Source organism: Rutilus rutilus (genome assembly GCF_951802725.1).
Source record: "Rutilus rutilus genome assembly, chromosome: 8".
NCBI classification, from domain to species: domain Eukaryota; kingdom Metazoa; phylum Chordata; class Actinopteri; order Cypriniformes; family Leuciscidae; genus Rutilus; species Rutilus rutilus.
In genome coordinates this window covers 19,981,773-20,001,333 of record NC_140222.1, presented here as the reverse complement: position 1 = coordinate 20,001,333, position 19,561 = coordinate 19,981,773, and the positions used below count along the sequence as shown (strand labels likewise).

At 34.8% G+C, this 19,561-nt stretch overlaps 2 protein-coding genes across 2 annotated transcripts; one reads left to right on the top strand and one right to left on the bottom strand.

Moving 5' to 3' along the window:
• Positions 1–11,608: 11,608 nt before the first annotated feature.
• Positions 11,609–16,014, bottom strand: LOC311295965 (uncharacterized protein). The gene is made up of 4 exons (XM_084417548.1): positions 14,988–16,014; positions 14,782–14,835; positions 12,061–12,354; positions 11,609–11,932 (listed from the first exon to the last, which is right to left on the bottom strand). The coding sequence occupies exons 1-4, from the start codon at positions 15,289–15,291 to the stop codon at positions 11,757–11,759; spliced, it is 828 nt and encodes a 275-aa protein (XP_084273674.1). The 5' UTR covers positions 15,292–16,014; the 3' UTR covers positions 11,609–11,756.
• Positions 15,478–19,343, top strand: LOC311295612 (uncharacterized protein; the record flags this gene model as incomplete). Its single annotated transcript, XM_084417078.1, has 6 exons — positions 15,478–15,487; positions 16,926–17,264; positions 17,916–18,047; positions 18,228–18,278; positions 18,405–18,471; positions 18,594–19,343. The coding sequence occupies 6 exons, from the start codon at positions 15,478–15,480 to the stop codon at positions 18,622–18,624; spliced, it is 630 nt and encodes a 209-aa protein (XP_084273204.1). The 3' UTR covers positions 18,625–19,343.
• Between the last annotated feature and the right edge of the window lie 218 nt (positions 19,344–19,561).

The following is a 19,561-nucleotide window of genomic DNA, read 5'->3' as shown; positions in this document are numbered from 1 at the left end:
TCATTATCACAACACCACTGAATTTTATCATAATAGTTTTTGGAAACAAAAAAAAAATCAGCAAGAATTCTTGATTTTAGCATATTAATTAAAACTAATACAACATCTACCCTTATTTCTCCTGGTAAAATAAAGGGCATGTTTGGTTGTCCTATATGAAATTAATATGATATTTTAACGTTTCTTGAAAAAAAATCTGTATAGGCCTATATACAAAATGTATATTTTTTGTAAAATAAATACTGAAAGTAGCCTATCAATTTTGTATGTGAAAGATAGGAATAAGTCGATTTCGTACATCGGCCTTAAAAACAATTAACTGTCTCTCGTTCCAAACAAAAAAGGACATTTGTCACTTACAATGGGGTTCTTGCCAACAAGATTTATTAATATTTAAATTGCAATGATGAATAACTTTCACAACGCAATTATATAGGCTAATATTTTCCCTTCTACAGTAAAAAAATCCGAAAAATCATTAAAATACTATAATAGCCTAACTCTTCTAAACAGTTAAAATCAAGAAAACACTTTACAAAACATATAACGATCTCCTGAAAATATCGCAACCTTTTCTGGTCTCTATAAATCATATCCTGATTAATTTGTTTTTTTGAATTGAAGAGTTTTCTAGGCTAACATAATAAATCTGTTAGACCACGAAAATGTTCTCCAGTAACGTCAAAAAGAAATCGAAACATAGGCTAATTGAATTCGTCCGATAACCAATAAGTTGCTGATTCTATTCACTGATGTTTTAAAAAATTCAATCGTTTATAATCCATTAAAAACAATGAACCACTCTTCTCAAAATATGTAATGCCAAGCGTGTCCATACAAGTGAATAATGGCCCATTCAAAATCCCTGGATGGTGGCTCGTAGCGGCAAGTGGTGGCAAGTGGCTCGTCTAGATTTACCAAACCTTGACTTACTTCCTCCTCAGGCAAAAACAGAATTATTTGAGGAGTCCAATACTTATCACAAAACAAGTTCACCAGTTATCTTTAATTTACAAGTTTATAGATTATATTAGTATATGGCGTAGCCTATAAATATTAGGCACACAAGGTGAGCGACATAAATCTCTCTCTCTCTCTCTCTCTCTCTCTCTCTCTCTCTCTCTCTCTCTCTCTCTCTCTCTCTCTCTCTCTCTCTCTCTCTCACACACACACACACACACACACACACACACACACACACACACACACTCTCTCTCTCTCTCTCACACACACACACACACACACACACACACACACACACACACACACACACACACACACACACACACTCTCTCTCTCTCTCTCTCTCTCTCTCTCTCTCTCACACACACACACACACACACAATCAGCATACACTAACGTCACGGGTAGTTCCTATAGTGCTGGTTTAGACCCTACTCTGATAGAGTTTTTCGGTTCCTTGCCACTGTCGCCTTTGGCTTGCTCAGTTGGGGATATTTTGGGGATATTTAATTTTATTTTATCAATCAATAAATTCCACTAGAAACAAACCTTGTTGTATTATTTTAATTTAATACTGTAAAGCTGCTTTGATACAATCTGTATTGTGAAAAGCGCTATACAAATGTACTTGACTTGACTTGACTTGACTCTGAGGACCTAAATTAGTTCCTACAAATGGAGTTCCTAGAACTAAAATCGTTCCTAGTTCCTGCGGTGCGAACACGCCGACATCCGGGTACTTTAGCCAAATAGTTCTAGGAACTGTGAAAAGGTTCCTCCGGTCGGAAAGCGGCTAATCACACATGTGACATGACCTTTCAGAAGCGCGCGGCGGGCTCATGAGTCACCGGCAGGCTAGAAAGAAAGAGAGATATGATATGATGACGCGCCCAGTCTTTGCAACATGATCTCAAGCTAAGGCACTGACAGTAACGCTAGGAAAGCTGCACATTCTCTTGCTTGATTAGATGAAAATGCAAACGTTGTCTTACTTATTTCTTTGTCTCTCGATAGGTAAGTAGTTTTGTAGCTTGACCATTGGAGGTTTAAAGTTGTTATAGCATAGCCTACTTGTTGTTTCGCATTTGTCGGCGAGAGACAGGTTTTGAAATTGATAATATTGAGAGGATATCAGTTTTCATTAATAGAATGTTGCGTTTGATTATCTTGTTGATCGTCAAAGGTAAGAATAACCTTTTGGTGAATTGCATTCAGCTGTTAATTGTGTTTGTTAGTTTTACCAGATACATTTCTTTGCAGAGCTATCAGTCTTTTTAACTGTGAAAACATTTTTTTTTAAACGTGGTATGTTGCTCTCATACCACGAAGTGATACCAGCGATATCTTGTGTCGTGATGTTTCTTGGTGTGAACGGGTTTTTAGACTTCACGTATTGTTTTATAGTATTTTATAATTATATTTATTATTATGGTTAATAACTCAAGAATGTGTTGCATCTGTAGCCTACTTATTTTTTTTATTATATAGGCTACATATCAATTTTAGTTTTGATTAAAATGTGCTTTACAAAGACATTAGGCTACTGCCTAAATGTTTTTCATCATTCAATTAATCACGTTTTCATCATGATTTGCCTGATCCATTACTTTTTTCTTTGTTTCATTCTGCTTTGTGAAACCATGATTGTACACAGAGAGAGAGAGAGAGAGAGAGAGAGAGAGAGAGAGAGATACAAACTACAAAATTGCATTTATGAGTGGGTGATTATAAGCTGATTGATAATAATTATGGTGCGCTTGATCAATACAACTTTCAATGCAAATAATTCGACTTTAACTGCAATATGTGTACGGTACTGTACTTACAAACAGTAAAAAAAAAGAAAATCCAAAATTATCTATTTCATTTCTCGTGAATCTGCAGGCAATACAGAAATAAATGACAACTGCTTCAAGCCTTAAGTTAAAACAATTAAGGGCGCGGTTGTGGGCTTGTGGCACAAAACTTCCTTATCATTTGTCAAGATACAAATAAAAGCTTGTGTATGATGTCAGCTTTACTTGCATACTTTGACACATGTCTACTGTGAATTAGATTTGTTTCACTGTTGTGCACAGTTATACAGTCTGGCGGGTGGCTTACTCTCCCTGAGATATTTTCATTTCAAGGATTTTATCACGATTTAATCAGGATTTAACTGTTGTTGCTTTTCATTGTGGAAGGTAAGAACACATTTTTAATAAAATACATTGAAGTGTTTATTACACGTTTATTCTTTGCTTGTGGAGCATGTGCTGGTATTGTGAATTGCCGGATGAAAAATGTTTTTTGAGAATATATAGTCAGTGACATTTCAAATAGATCTATTTTAAATATTTCTCAAGGCATAATTTCACGGTGTGACGTTTACACAAAATAAACCCACCAGCAATGAAATTAAACACCTGTTATATCCGATTTTATTATGATCTGCATTTTCATTTCTGCAGGCTGATAACACAAACACATTTTAGTTTAAGCCTCAGATGAATGTTTGCTATTGAAATCACTGTTATTGAATTTGAATCAGTTCAGCCTCAGGCGAATGACAGGGAAACACATACAAGGGAAAGCAAATAAAACATGACACGAGCAGACAGTTAAAATACTAACAAGTTTTGCGAGATACCTACTGCCATTTTATTTATTTAGATCACCAGAATGTATTAAATGTTCTACTAATATTTTATTATTGTTATCTGCTTTTCATTTATTAAAGGCCTCGCATAACTCATTATAGTATTTGCCTTGTATAACTATTTTTTAAATAATTATATATATATATATATATATATAGCCTATATATATATATATTTTTTTTTTTTAAATATGTATATATATATATATATATATATATATATATATATATATATATATATATATATATATATATATATACTGTATATATATAATATTCAGTGGTTAAAAATGTGTAAAACAACTTTTAACATGCACACAAATAGAAATCTAAAAGAAATATAAAGATACCGGTTTCGCCGATGTGCCCATTTCACACACTGCACATGCTCATTCGTGCATAGAGGATTAGCCTATATGTAAATATCGTGTTGTCCCCTTTCTCAGCAAACAGGAGTGACGGTCTATCCGTGCCTTATCCGTAAAGTGAAAGTGCCCTTGTCGGTCGTTTTAATGGGATACAATAGAATCAGAGTTTCAGAACATGTGTTTGCAGCTGAGCATTTACTCTGTGCATAATTGATGAACAAAGACTTTTCTCCACAACAAATCTATGTAATAATAACAATCTTAACACATTACTTTTAGTGTAAATGTATGAAAACTACTCCTTCTATTCAGGATTGGAACAATCCGCGGGACAGATACGCGGGACAATCTCTCTTTTTTTCTCTCTTTTTTTTTGTCGTCATATTTTTTTATCTGTTTGTTTGGGGAAAAAACTGTAATTATTGTCATGATTCATATTTAGTCATCTTTGTTATCGTTGACAAAAAAAGCGACACACAAAAAAAAAGCCTTCACCTAATGAACATTTTTAACAGTCCTTAATAAAATGAACACTGTTATTGAGTAAAGGTGACTAGATTAAAAATTATTTGTTTAATTCAGAATAAGTTGCTAGCCCCAATCGAGATATTTTTCTAAGAATTAGCCTATGGCTAATTATAGTGAGCTAGCATCATGTAAAATAAAAAAGACTATTTACAGACCAAGATTATAATAATAGTGACTGTTCGGTTCTATGCAGACTGTAAAAAAAGGAGATAAACACTTATTCAGTAGGCCTATCAGTAAATTAGGTTTACTAAACAATCATAAAACAAAGAAATATTATCTTACCGTCATCGTGAGGTGAAAATGTGGATCCACACTGCCAGACACTGATGAAAGTGCGTAGTCTATCTATAGCACGGATTTTATTTCTCGTAACATTTATACGCATACAAAAGCGTTTTGTATGCGTGTTTGTATGCGCACACATTGCCAATTTCCGTTGTGTTGTGGTGTATTTCCTTTGTGTCGTTAACTTATGTCATGCACGTTCATGTTCCCGTCGCAACTTGCATTAAGACAGCCTAATAGAAATATGCTCCTCATGCCATTTAGGCTATCTCTTGGGACTGGGAGTGGTACATTTTTTTATGGTTTCGTTTTCATTTTCAATTATTTTAATAGAATGAATATAAACGGAATGAAAAATGATCTAATTATAAGAATTACTGACTGATCTTATAGAGATTTTGACCAGGAAGACGAGGCTCAGAGTCATGTCTTATATAGAACCGGTTCCATTTTGTGGTCCGATTCCTGCACAATTTTTATTTTAAGTGAATCAATGGTAGGCCTAGGCTATTTTATAAAGAACGTATGCATGAAATAGGCTAAGCCTATTTCTACTTTTTTCTTTTCAATAGGCTATAAGAACATTGAATTGCATTTTTATGCTGCCGATTAAATAGCCAACACATTATTTAAATAATTGTAGGCTATTCAATTGATTTATGTATTAAATCTGATGATTTCCTCATTTGATATAGGCTAAGGGCATCAGCCTATTCAATATTCGTTTCCCAAGTATTTCTACAAATTCCTTGCAATTCCTTTGAACTCTTTTTTTTTTTAATACAGAAAAGGTAACATACAAATAATAACACAAAAAATAAACAATCAAGAAAAAAAAAAAGCATAGCTCACATTCAATAAGGATATTACAAAATATCAGGGGTATTGAAGAGTGTATCATAGCATTTTAAATATTTCACAGACTTTTTGTTTTTTAACAGTCTTATTGAAGAAATATAAAAATCAAAGTCAGAGCAAAATAAATTTAGCATAGGAGATGAATTAAGAATTTTTTGTTTATGTATATGTGAAATTTTGCTAATAAAATAAAATGGTTAACAATAAATTCCAGATCCTTATTGCTTTAATCTTCATAATACAAGGTAACATCCTTTAAAGTAAAGAAATAATTAATATTCATCAAATTAAATATAAAATCTGCCAAATCAGTCCAAAACTGGTTCAGGACATTACAGTCAAAAAATAAGTGAGTCAGTATTTCTTTCTCGTTATTACAAAAACAGCACATATCATCAATATCAGAGAATCTTGATTTTAAAGATTTAGAAGGTTATATGGTATGTAGAATTTTTGTGTATTTCTTTTATTTTATTATTAATACAGTATTTGAAAGGAATTAACCAAGCTTTTCTCCAGTCGATATTTTCAATCTTAGAGTTCCAGAAAAATGTCCCTCTAGGAATTCCTTTGAACTTATTTTTTTTTATTTTTTTATTTTTTTATTAAATATTTATTTATAAAGTACAAAAGTGATAAATCATAATCCAGAGAAGAAAGCCAGAGGTTCAGGGACTGATAAGTATTATATCACATTTTAATTCAGAAAAAGAAAGAGAAAAATAACAAAATAAATTCAAGAAAATAAACCAAAATAAATGACAAAATAAGGAAGTATCAATTAAAAAATAACTCAAATATTCTCCCCACAAAACATAAAATAATAGTAATAAAATAATAATAATAAAAATTATAAAATATTTATACAAAAACGCCAAAAAATGAGCATATTCAAAGTTTTAGTTGCCTTTTTGTTACAAGAGGTAGATAAGGATTTTATATAAATCTTAACATCTTCTTGAAAGTGAGAAAAATTTGGGGTTACTTTCATCGTTTTACACTTGTGGATAAAAAATTTTGCAAGCAAAATAATTAAGTTGCAAAGAAAAAATATATCCTCATATTGCTTCTCAAAAATGAAAAACCCAAATAAAACATCCTTGAAATAAATCTCAAAGTCTTTATATATATAGTTTACAATGAACTGCATGGCATATGTCTTGCCAAAGTTTTCTTGTATGATCACAATGCCAAAAAATATGTAATATATTCTCTGGTTGTGAATCACAAAAAGTACAATTGGGATCTATACTTAATTTAAATTTTGACACCATGAACGTTTTGACAGGATAATATCGATGAATAAGCTTAAAAGAAATCTCTTTGACCTTATTCACCAATAGGTACTTGTTAGGGAGTGTCCAAACCTTCTTCCATGAAATATTTTCCACTAATGCATTCCATTTTGTAACAACATGAGAAGTGGAAACAGAATAATATTCCAAATACTGAATGGATTTCTCAAGTAATTCCTCAACCAGTTGATTTTAAAAGTATTATTTAACGTTGCAAAATCAACAGAATTGAGACCGCCGTTACTGAAGCTGTTGGACAAAACTGATTTTTTTATATAATGCGTCTTATTTTTCCATACAAAATTACATAGTAGTTGATCAATCTTTTTACATATTACTCTATCAAGGTCTAATGAGATGGCTGCATATGTCAGACGTGACATGCCTTCTGCCTTGGAGAGAAGAATCCTTCCTTTCAAGATAAATCTCTCTGAAGCCATTGATTAAATCTTTTTTTAGCTTTTTTAAATGACATCTAAGTTTTGAGTTTTTGGAGATTACTATTCCAAGGTAGGTTATTGTCTCTTTGACTTGGATATACTGGAAACAGAGAATTGTTTGATTGGCATTAATTCACATTTGAGCACATTAAGATGAAGCCCAGAAGCATCAGAGAATGTTTTAATAGTATCAAGGGCTAAGGGAATCTGGTCTGAATTTTTTAGGAAAAGGGTAGTATCATCAGCCAACTGACTGATGATAATCTCCTTTCCCATGATAGCAACTCCTTGCAAGGCACTATTCTTAATGTAATTAGCTAATAATTGAGTAGCCGATATTAACAAATATGGCGAAATGGGGCAACCTTGACGTATTCCCCGCTGCAATTCGAATCTTGGAGAGGTACCGTGTTTAAGCTTAATGGAAGAATTCCCATTGACATATAAAGTTTTAACTGCTCTAATGAACAGGTTCCCAAAACCAAATTTTTCTAAAGTTTTGAATATAAAACCATGTTCAATAGAATCGAAGGCTTTATAAAAGTCCAGAAAAAGCATATAACTATCATCCTTCACTAACTCTGAATAGTCTAACAGGTCAAGAACCAGCCGGATATTGTTTGAAATGTGTGTTTTTTAGAAAGCCTGATTGCGTTTCATCTATAATGTCCTCTAAAATAGTTTTTAAACGTTTTGCAAAAATTGTAGCAATGATTTTATAATCACAATTTAAAAGACTAATTGGACGCCAATTATCAATTAATAATAATAAGTATTTTTTAGGCATTGGGATAAGAGTTATTAAACTTTGTGTTAAGGTAGAGGGAAGAGATCCCACACTACTTTCATAAATTACTTCTAATAAAAAAGGGGCCAAATCTTTTGCAAATCTTTGATAAAATTCTGAAGTGAGGCCATCTACACCTGGCGATTTATTAACCTTTAAGTTTTTGATAGATTCGAGGACCTCAACTGATGGGGCGATCACAAAAATCTTTATCAGGAGCACTAATACAATTTACGTTACCTAGTACCGAGGCCATAGGATACAGTGCTGTCATAACAAAAACGACTGCTATAAAGATTCTTATAGAAATCTGAACAATATTTGGCAATTTCTTTTGGGTTTTCAGAGAGAGAGTTACATTTATTTTGAGCTGATGAATGTTGTTTTTAGTCAGAGACTTTTCCAAACTAAAAAAGTAAGCTGAATTCTGTTCTCCTTCTTCAAGCCAGCGTCTTCTGGACCTTACAAAAGCACCTTCAGCTTTAAATTTATAAAGTTTGTCCAATTTGTGCTGATACTCACAGAGAGTATTATTTTCCTCTACAGATAAGCTATCAGGACATCTATGATAAATATGTAATGGTAGAAATGATGTCCTCTTCTTGGGCTCTTTTGAGTTTAGCAGTATTACTGATTTGTAAGTCGCTTTGGATAAAAGCGTCTGCTAAATGACTAAATGTAAATGTAAATGTAAATGTACTACAATCATTTCTGAAAAATTTGCCCAATTCAAATTTGAGCAACACCCAATGTTTACCATAAATCCTTTCTGCTTTGGCTTTAGTCCAAAGGGATTTAATAATTTTCTTTACCTCTAATATAACTGTCTCATGTTTCAGTACAGAACTATTAAGTTTCCAATATGAGTTATAAAATTTAGCAGAAGTCACTAGATCAATGCTGATTTGTATTGCTTTATGATCAGTTAAAGGGGTAAATCAAATATCAGTACTGAAATTGTCTTTAAGCACGTGGGAAACCAACCATAAATCTATTCTCGATTGCTTAGACCTTGAATTATTATAGACCAGGTAAAAGTTGTGTTATGAGGATGTTTAAATCTCCAAGCATCAATCAGATCGAACCTTTGCATTAACATTTTAAGCTTTACATTTGTATTAGAACAAGATCCTGGAGGCCATCTATCAATCACTTTATCTAATGTGATATTAAAGTCACCACCCAAGAGTATATGTGCATTAGGGAATTTGGCTAACCAGTAAACAATTCTATCTTCTATCCTGCTTAAAAGAACATCATTTTCTGCCTTTGAATTATACCCATAAATGTTTACGACAATGAAATTAAAGTTATGAATTTGAACAACATGACACACATAATGTCCATTAGTATCGAAGTCTGTATAGGGAAGTTTGCCAGCGAATAAGTTCTTAAGTGTACAGACAACCGCAGAGCGTTGAGAAGCATGAGGACAAAAAATGTAATTCCTCCATGGGATTCCTTTGAACTCGAGACGCTTTACCTGTTGTGACGTAGGCGATGGGGCGGGGCACTGAGAGGACTTGACTGAAGCCTGTTGCCTAGCCCTAGATGGCTGGAAAGCGAATTCACGCTTATAGTTTTGTTTCTCTGGCGGGTACATTTAGCTCTATGTTGTATCCTATATGTTTTTGGAATCTCACATTGGATATTCAGATATCATTTACCCGGACGGGTCGGGAATATCCGGTGATCATACGGGACAATTGAATTTGTGCTGGAGGATTTAAACGCCAGGCTTCACGCGTTTCTTCTGCTTCAAGCTTCTGACAGCGAATGTATTTAACATAGGATTAAACTTCGGGAAAGTTGAACATTTTCTCGGACGCAAGCGGATTTTGTTTCTACTCATATTGTGCGATGCGCTGAATTGTGCTGGTGATTATTTCGAGATTCAAAGAAAAAGAACATCGTGGACGTTTTGAATTTCTGTTCTGTTGCGGACAGCAAGAATATGCTGACTTAAAATTAGTTTAGTTAAAATAGCATCCATATTTTATATTAACTGGTTAATCCTTTTAAACTGCGAAGCCAAATCTGCAATCTTTCTCGTTATAATGACCTGGAGTTGAGACTCGAAATAGAGGACTGTCTCCGAACTAGTAGAAGAGCGATTCCTGTTGTTGGAACATGAAGTCAGGTACTTGTCTGTTTGCTTTAACGGTGTTGCTGTGTTCGATCTCATCCTGGAGCGCCACTATCAACAGCCATGGAGGTGAGTTGAGTTGATGCAGGAAATAATATTAGAATGACATCTCTCTTTGAAATGTTTGAAACGCAAAGAAGTAGCCTACTCACATAAAAAGCTGGTTTAAAAATGTAATAGGTGGGAGGCAGGTGACATATATTTGTGGCAGTTGTCGATTCACCATTATTTGTGTGTGTGTGTGTGTGTGTGTGTGTGCGCGCGCGCGCGCGCTCGTTTAGCCTATGTGTAGCCTAATCGTAAGCTTTATGCATCTTCAGCGGCTCTATGCTTCACGAGTCCTAATGATTAATGTATTGATTGATTGATAGATGTTTGCTGTTTAAATTTCGCTGCGTTGTTGTGCACTAGGGTCATAGATAAGGCAGAAAGATCTCCATAAAAAAAATAAAACTTTTATTGGGGAATCACAAATTAGCATGTGTTCCACGTAAGAATAGTCCAAATAGTAGGAATTGGCAAAGGTTCAGTGGCTAACACTCAAGGAAACAGGCAAGCTGTACAAAAAAGAGTGGGTCAGTGCTGACCTCTGGTGGTGAACAAGAGGGACTGCAGTAGAAAGTGAAGAGTAGTCTGGTTGTTGTGGTGGTAAATGAAAATAATCGTAAATTGATAGTAGGAGTTATTTGCAATAGGCAAGTCTAGCACTAGTTTATGAACTTGTCTTGAATGTGCTGTAACAAGAATGGGAATACATTACAGTACAGATTACAGATTTTATCCAAATCGATTAATCAAGCACATTTTACCAATTGTAAAACGAGAGGATGTGGTGCTGGTCCTTCAAGAGTCACTCTCAACCTATTGATCTATAAAGCTTTTAAAAATATATGATCAGAATATTGACTTGCATAATAATCACTCATGCGCTGTAGTGATGGAAGGAGATTCTGCCACTACTAATGTTACTGAAGTAGAAAGTGATGATCTGATACTCTGGATGTTAGCACTGTACTTCTGTTATATTTCTTAGTTAATATTATATATCTTCCCAAATTACATGCCATTTGTGCCTTTATTGCTGTTTATTAACTAGTAGGACAGTTTGTACTTTGTACCCTATTTTTATTTGGAAGGTGTGTTTTTTATATATATATTTTTATGATCAGATTAAATGGAACTCAAAAATGAATTGGCTTTTCTATAGGGCATTGATTGATATTGATATTTTTAGAATTTTTTATACATGTCATGCATCTCCATAACTTGTATATAGCTCTTTTTTTAATCTTTTTTTAAGTGCTGTCTTAGACTTTAGCTCGTATCTGAAGAAAAAAAATATGCAAAGTCAATAAAAAAAGGTCCATAACAAAAACAAAAATCAAAATCATCTCATAACCCATTATATCAGGGCAAATAGTATTTGAGGGTAATGAGACAGTTGTTCAACAACTAGATGTTGTATCAGTGAGGGACTGATGGTGATGTTCATGTGCTCTCTCCTGATTAATTTTAGTAGATCTGATGTCATAAACCAGCACAGCAACAGTAGCCACACCCACCAGAGCAGAGATGACCAATCGGATCACAGCTTCAGTGAAACCACAACACTGGACAGAGTCTAAATTAAAATAAGAAAACATTGTGCATATAGTTGTGCTTTTCAATAAGCGTAGACTATTGCTCTCAGACATTAAAGTAAAGCATTGATGTACTTGTTTATCATAAATATGGCAACACCTCACTTACCTTCACATGTGTGACAGAGTTGCGTGATGTCCAGATGTGTGGTCTGGTTTCTGATGGGATTGTTGATCACACAGCTGTAAGTGTTTTTATCCTGATATTCCACCTCCAGAGGTAGAGAGAGACTGATGCTGAGATCAGACACACTGATGCTGGACAATAAACTGATTCCTTTGTACCAGGAGAGAGTCACATCACTCACATTCACCACTGAACACACCAGTGAACATCTGGACTCTGTTGATGATGATGAACAGTTTGAAGAATCACTGGTGATGACAGGAATGGGCAGATAAGCTGGAGAAGAGAAGGGAGATTGTTAATAGGCAGTATCAGGGTTCTATATTAAATCATACACAGTAATATGTGCAGCATTTTATTTGATCTCACTTATTTGTTCTAATTCATAAACAATTCCATGACCTTTAGTACCATTAAATGTTCTCAAATGTTCATTTTTGAACCTGCTGCATTCACAAGACATTTGATAGCATTGTGTGTCAAGTCATGTCTGACTTGAAATTAAATAGAATTGTTTGTGTGTTTTGTGTGTTTAAAACACAAACTGCTGGGTTAAAGGTGAACTAAGTAACTTTTTTACCTTAACTGAACAGCTTCGGAGTCATTCACTGTAAAAAATGTTACTGCTATTTACTTAAAAAAATTATGGTAACAATATTACACATAATATTTTTGAGTAGTTAAAGCTTGATTTCATTCATGAAATCTACCTGAATAAATCATGTAAAATGCCCTAATTTATTTAGTCTATGACATAATGAATTACAACTTTTTAGTGAAATGTGCTTTTTTATTTGAAGTATTTTTTATTCTCAAGTGAATGGATATGACCTGTTTATATTTTACTTTGAGATATATTGTTTTATTAAAAGACTGTATGTTGCTAGGACAGTAAAGAATCAAACTTGCTACTGCACCATCACTAGCAGAGTTATTGCTACATATATGCAACAATATGCTTCAGAATATTTAAAAAATGCAGTTATTCACAACCTAACCATAAGCCCTACTCTTCTGCACAATGGTAACGATCAAAACTTTAACATAATAGAAACTCTTTCAAATGTCAAACATACCTGAACATTAAACATTAACAGATGTTTCCCTTTACTCAAAAACACATGAAATAACACTTAATTTCAAGATTTACTCTCCATTTCCAGCCATGTGCAAAGCATGCTGGGAACAAACAATGGCGTCTCTAAATAAAACCGCATAAATGAGCTAATTCTCTTAAAATAAATAGGTAGCCCCTTTTCCTTAATTTTATGAGGTTTATCAGTTCCTCATTCAAGCCTTAAAATTGTGTATGTTTCCTTAAAAAAAATAGGAAAATGCATCTCTTGGTTTTATTAGTGAAATGTTCTCAATATTTTCTAATAAACACTGAACCACAATTTTCTTAATGAAATATACATAATATTTTTAATGATCACCTCAATTTTTTTAATGAAAATTACAAGACTCATGATTCATTTTTTACAGTGTTGGAATGGTTATATTACTTATTTCGGGTTGAATGGTGGTCGTTTCGCACCCCCCTGGTGCCCGTGAGCGGAAAATTCGCACTTGCAACTTTGAGACGGCGGGCCGCCGGCAGCCGCGGCAGGAAGTATCGCGTGATATCAGGTCTTGCGATGTAAACAATTGCTTTACGGCCAAAAGAAATCTGCTCAAATACTGTCATTATTGCGCTCCCTCACGCTGTCCGAACCCGAAGGAAGAAGACGTTTTAAAGAATGTCCCATCTGCTTTGATGTCGTTGATCTGCTAGCCTCTGGTGTCTGAGAATCACCAAAGAGTTTTTACAACAGTGTTGTCAAATATCTATTCCGAAGCTGTGGGGGGAGCTCTAGAGAGAAACCTGCGAGCAAAAAGCGAGAATACAGCGAAGAAATCCCGAAGCTACTGAGTGCTGCTTTAAATCCCTTGCTTGCTTTACCAATTGAACCAATCATATTGATAGAAGGTGACATGTTAGTCATGATCTTATTTGTTGTGTCTGTCTTTACCATATAAAACATGATGTATTCTTCTTTTTGGGTGGGATTCTCTGAGAATTGTTCGAGATCCTTCGGCCATGATTAAAGCATATTCAAAGGCATTGTCTGAAGTCTGTCGGTGATTAATGCTGTGCAGCACGTTAGTTAGGGTAAGGAACTCGAAGCCAGTTGTCGACTGTAGATGCAGGAGCTATATAAAGATTATTAAGTGTCGACTGTAGACGCTTGGGTGTCAATTGGAGACGCCCAAGGTAATTAGGTTCCAGATAAGAAAAATCTACCACACAAACCACCCTTTTTACCTCCTCAAAAACAGCTCTGTTCACAGCGGCCCGCTTCGGTGCATGTCTCTTTAAATGATAATGAGTCACCCCACCCCTCTCTTCCATGGGGGGTGTCAACACAAGACACTTGAAGGGCTGCCATGGCAACCTGCTCACAGAAAGTATACTAATACGGGACAGTCCGTCAGTGGTCGTGGGCAGAGCATGAGCAATATGACATCATATTGCTCAGAAAATCCAAACGGCTTGATTATTGAGTGTTTAGGCTTTTTGAGGATAAAAAAGGAGTGAATGGAATTTATTTATTGTATGGTATAAAGACACATTTATATGCAAACACCATATAAAAGTGAATTTTGCATCCGATGACCCCTTTAAAAGAAATAATCTTCATGCTATAATGCTATGAGACTCACCTGGATAATGGCTAACTTGTGGGATTGTCTGAAGGACAGGTGTTGAAACAGATGCTTTATACCAAAAGGAAAACAAACAAAAAGAAGATGAAGGATCCACCAAAGTGTAAAACCACATTTAAAATTAACTAATGAGTGAGTGAACAAACTGCATCACATTTCCAGTATAGTTCCCCTCTGAAAGATAAATAAAACAAAAAACTTACCAGATGCAGTGACTGTGAATGTTTTGTGTGAAACCCCTCGTTGGCTGAGAACAGTTAGTTTATAAAGTCCAGAGTTTGCAGTTCTGATGTTCTTTATGGTGAGAGATCCCGTTTGAAGGTCAAGCTGCAGTTTGTCTTTGAATCTCGCGCTTTGGTCATATATAGTGATGACCTGATCATTAATGTCAGCAATACGAGTCTCTGAAGGTCCAAAAAAACACAAAATACGATCATATCTAAGTATTTCAGTGACACCAGAGTTCAGAGTGATAGAATCTCCCTCCATCACTGATACTGAGATCATTTCATCTGTCTGAGCATCTGGAACACATTCAAATGAGGCTGGTGGTTAGAAACAGCAGTTAAAATGAATTGTTTAATTGTTTTTCAACCTCAAAGGAAGTGTTCAGCAACAGGATATAGTTTCATTTTGTTTCCACTTAGCTCCTATGTGTGCCATATTAATAAATAATCAATGATCATACGCTTCATGTTCACAGGTATTTCCTCTTTTACCGCAACAAGTTGTAAATACTGATGATTTAGCGTTAGCAGAGTGACTTTCATCAGGATAAAACTCTTCACAGAGGCAAAATAACTAATGATAAATGTAATATTAAATAACTCACCATAGACACAGATGAAAAACAAGAAGACAGTCCACATGGGCATTGTATAAGACCGACAAGTATCACTTTAGTTGAGTCTCTGTAAAGTTTAGTGGATAAGGAAGAGCAGGTTCAGCCAATGACTCTCATTACTGCAACCGTCCAGTGGGTGTTACTTTCTCAGTCCTGTGGTTTTGTGGTGTTATGTTAGTGATACACTCACTGCGGATGCGTAGACACAGCTAACTTTTTTTTTTTGTATTTTCTGTGCTGATTAAAACAAGTTACATCGAGTTAATACACTCTTATTGATATTTGAAAGCATGTTCAAATGATCCCTAATGTTTATTAGAATAAATTCTCCAGAGCTCTCTGAGAAGTTTTGCAGGAACAGATTCTGTGTGGGCATATGCACGACAGAACTGAAAGAAAAAAAAAAAAGAAAAGGAAAAAAAAAGGCCTAAATGAGAGTGGCTGTTAAAGGTCTATCTGTGCTTGAGAGAGTGTAAAGCATCACCCACTGCTGTGGTTTAGACACTTTCCTGCTTTATTTCCACATGTGACCGACACATTTTTCCATTGAACAACTGTCATAGTTCTCTTACTTTTGTCACAATAATAATTCACGGATTCCTAAGGATCGGACAGTTTCATGTATGCATGTCTCCTTCCTAACCTATAGATTTAGTCGATTTATTTAGTTTAGTAATAGTGCATTTTGGCATATGAGTTAAGTAACTCCAGAGTAATCCCCTGGAGTAACCTAGTATTACGCAAGAAAATCCAAGCAGTACCAGACTTGGTATGAAAGTTTAAGCATTGGTCAATTTTGGCATTATTCATCCATTTGAATATAATCATAAAGATTTGATGTATAATTTAAAGTGTATTTGCTGCCCTCTATTGGCTACAAGGGGAAACAGGCTTGTAATAAAATGTATTTCTTTGTACATAATACATAACAATATTATGATATTGTCCTTTTAAAGAACAGTTTTTTGTTTTTCATAATTGTTTAGCATTTCGAGACGATTCCAACTGCTTTGAGTTGTACTTCCCTCCTAATGGAAACATTGTTCTTCAAAGAGGAAGTTGTTTGTGTGAAGCATCAAGGTTTCCACTGTCACTGCCGGGTATTGTGAAGGGATGTTGCAGCCTATGTGAGATTTTTGGGTCATATTTATTTTCTAGTTGAGGATAAGTTACCCTGGTCTTTGCAGATGGATATTTATGAAATACTTCCCAATGAAGAATGGGAAGAACAATTATTTTATGATAAAAAATTAAAAGTTTAATTGAGTGATTGAGACACTTGAATGTTTTTCTTCAGGTGTGTTTGCTGCCGAGGCGGATGGAGCGGAGCCAGTATCAGCGACTGAGGGAGAATCTGTCACTCTGTCCACTGGTGTTACTTTAAAACATCCCACGGATCTAATACTGTGGGAGAAATTTGGACCTAATAAGAGTTGTTCGGCAACAGTCGACTCACAGTTTAACACCAATATTTATGACAGTAGATGTAATGAAACATACAAGGACCGACTGCAGTTTGACCGTCAGACTGGATCTCTCATCATCAAGAACATCAGCATCACAGACTCTGGACTTTATCTACTGAAGATCATTGTCAGTAGCACCATAACGAAGACTTTCAATGTTTCCGTTACTGGTGAGTAGAGAATTTCAATATACTCATATTAGGCCAATGATTATTCAAAAGGTTGACGAGACACATTCAGACTCATTAATATGCTTCATTTTTTAAAACCCTGTTAGTTTAGTTTACAGCCATGAACCATATCTCGCTTAATATTAGAGGGAGATGTTTTTATTGCAGATATAACAATTCATTGAACAGAAATTTGAGCCCCTGATTGCAAGATGAATAATCAATATTTATACGCTGATATTCCCAGAAGAGAAAGATTCTACATTTTTAAACTCATTCAGTAAATAAAGGGATAGTTCATTCAAACAATGCAAATTCTGCCATCATTTACTGACCCCCATGTTGTTCCAAACCTGTATGACTTTCTTTCTTATGTGGAACACAAAATATTATATTTTTTAAGTGCGTCAACTGTTATTGGCTTTCATTGTATGGACAAAAATCTATAAAATCTATATGTCTTATTTTATGTTCCAAAGAAAGAAAGTCATACAGATTTGGAACAACACAAGGCAGAGTCAATTATGACTCTTTGATTAAAAAGCCACAAAACTCTGACTCTATTCATTGGGTCTTAAAAATGTCTATTTAATGAACTTTATATGAAATAAAGGCCTACATATTATATAATATATGTATCCATCTATCCAGCCGTGACTGCACCAGGTCATCCACCAGTTCAACGCTCGCGATGGTCGATGTATGTAGTCCTGGTTCTGGCAGCACTCACAGTAGGGATATTACTGTTCTGTTGTTGGAGGAAGAGAAGACGAGATCAAGCAGGCAAGTATTACCTATGACTAATTGGGTAAAATAAAAATAACTTTTTTTCCCTACAAAAATCGTGTTAAGAAATGTTGAAATATTTTCCTAATTGTCTGTATTGTTGTATTGCAAACAGATTTTTTTTATTTAATTAATAGGCTACATTTAATTTAAAGTTTATTTGCATTGTCAATACAGTCCTGATCGACCCAGAAGAAGAACAGAAGTTACAAGACTGTAATAGAGAAGGTATTGTATTACTTTGAACACTTAATCTCTGCATTGTTTTTTTGTTTGTTTGTTTTTTGCTTCATTTAAATGAATGATTTTTCCAGTTTTTTTATTTATTTAATTTTTTTAATTATCGTAAAACAGGTCCAGTTCCTGCCGTAGTCGGACTAAAGTGGAAGTCTTTAAATCTTACGTTTTGGGAGAATAAAACGTATGTAAAAAAATTTTCATTTAAACTTCTGTTCCATTGTGGTGCACTTGCAATGTTTTATGAAAGTCAATTTTATCACAGTTTTTAATTGTATACATTTATCTTTTCTCCTTTTTCATTAGCAAACAGGCCAATCAGCATCAACACCAATAAGTCTGATGACCTGATACCTGTCAGCATGGTCAAAACGTTTTTCCCGGAGTCTCCCATATTTCACACTCATCTCCCACCCCCCTCCCGTTTTGTTATTTCATCCGGGGAACTCGCGTAATCTGTATGGCCCAAAGTCATACGAATAATCACATCAATATAGTATTCCAAGGTTGTCCAGACTCCAGTTGCCAGATCTTGTATGAAACGCATCCTACTCGCACAATCGACACATCATACAAATTTCAACCCTCAGCCTGGCAACCTACACTACAACCCAGTTGAGCTGTTGATGTCTGCGCAGGACGCAGGAAGTGGAATCAAGCATCACTGGTACTAATGGGAGGAGAAGACTCACGTGGTGCTCCGGCGTAATATATGGGGAAGGGGGATCTTATTGTAAATATGAGATTATTGTATCCCTTGCACTGAGATATATTGAAAAACGCCAAATGAAAAGCTACTTGAATTCATAAAGTGCATTAGCTTGGCCATAATGTCACGTTAGTTTGGACTTGTTATGTTTTGTCATCACCTGTATTTGACACTCATTTGTTGTTATGGACACTATTACATTAAGTTGTGCACTCATCAGTCACCATCATTAACACCTGTATATGTTCTGTTCTGTTTCAGTTCAGTGTTTGGTATTGTCTATGTTAAGTGTGTTGCTATCTGTTTGCCTTTCTGATGGATCTTTAGAGAATAAAATTCAGTGGGTTAAAAAAAAAGTGTTATATTTTGTAGGTGTAGGTGTGTGAACTCGCAAGTACGATGTCAGGCACTGTAATTTGCTCTGGCCCCCTTCCTGTTCGCCGGAGTGATGAGATAGTTAGCAGATTGTCATCATTCAATGGCTGGTTGTCTAAGTGGTGTCCACAGAATATATAGAATTCATAGACAATTGGAAAAGTTTTTGGGGCAGACCTGACCTGTTTTA

Coding starts and splice junctions, on each gene's coding strand:
- LOC311295965 (XM_084417548.1), bottom strand. CDS start 15,291: ATGATCTCAGTATCAGTGATGGAGGGAGATTCTATCACTCTGAACTCT. Junction 14,836..14,987: donor ATTCACAGTCACTGCATCTG/GTAAGTTTTTTG, acceptor TTTGGTATAAAG/CATCTGTTTCAACACCTGTC. Junction 11,933..12,060: donor ACTCTGTCACACATGTGAAG/GTAAGTGAGGTG, acceptor ATTTTAATTTAG/ACTCTGTCCAGTGTTGTGGT.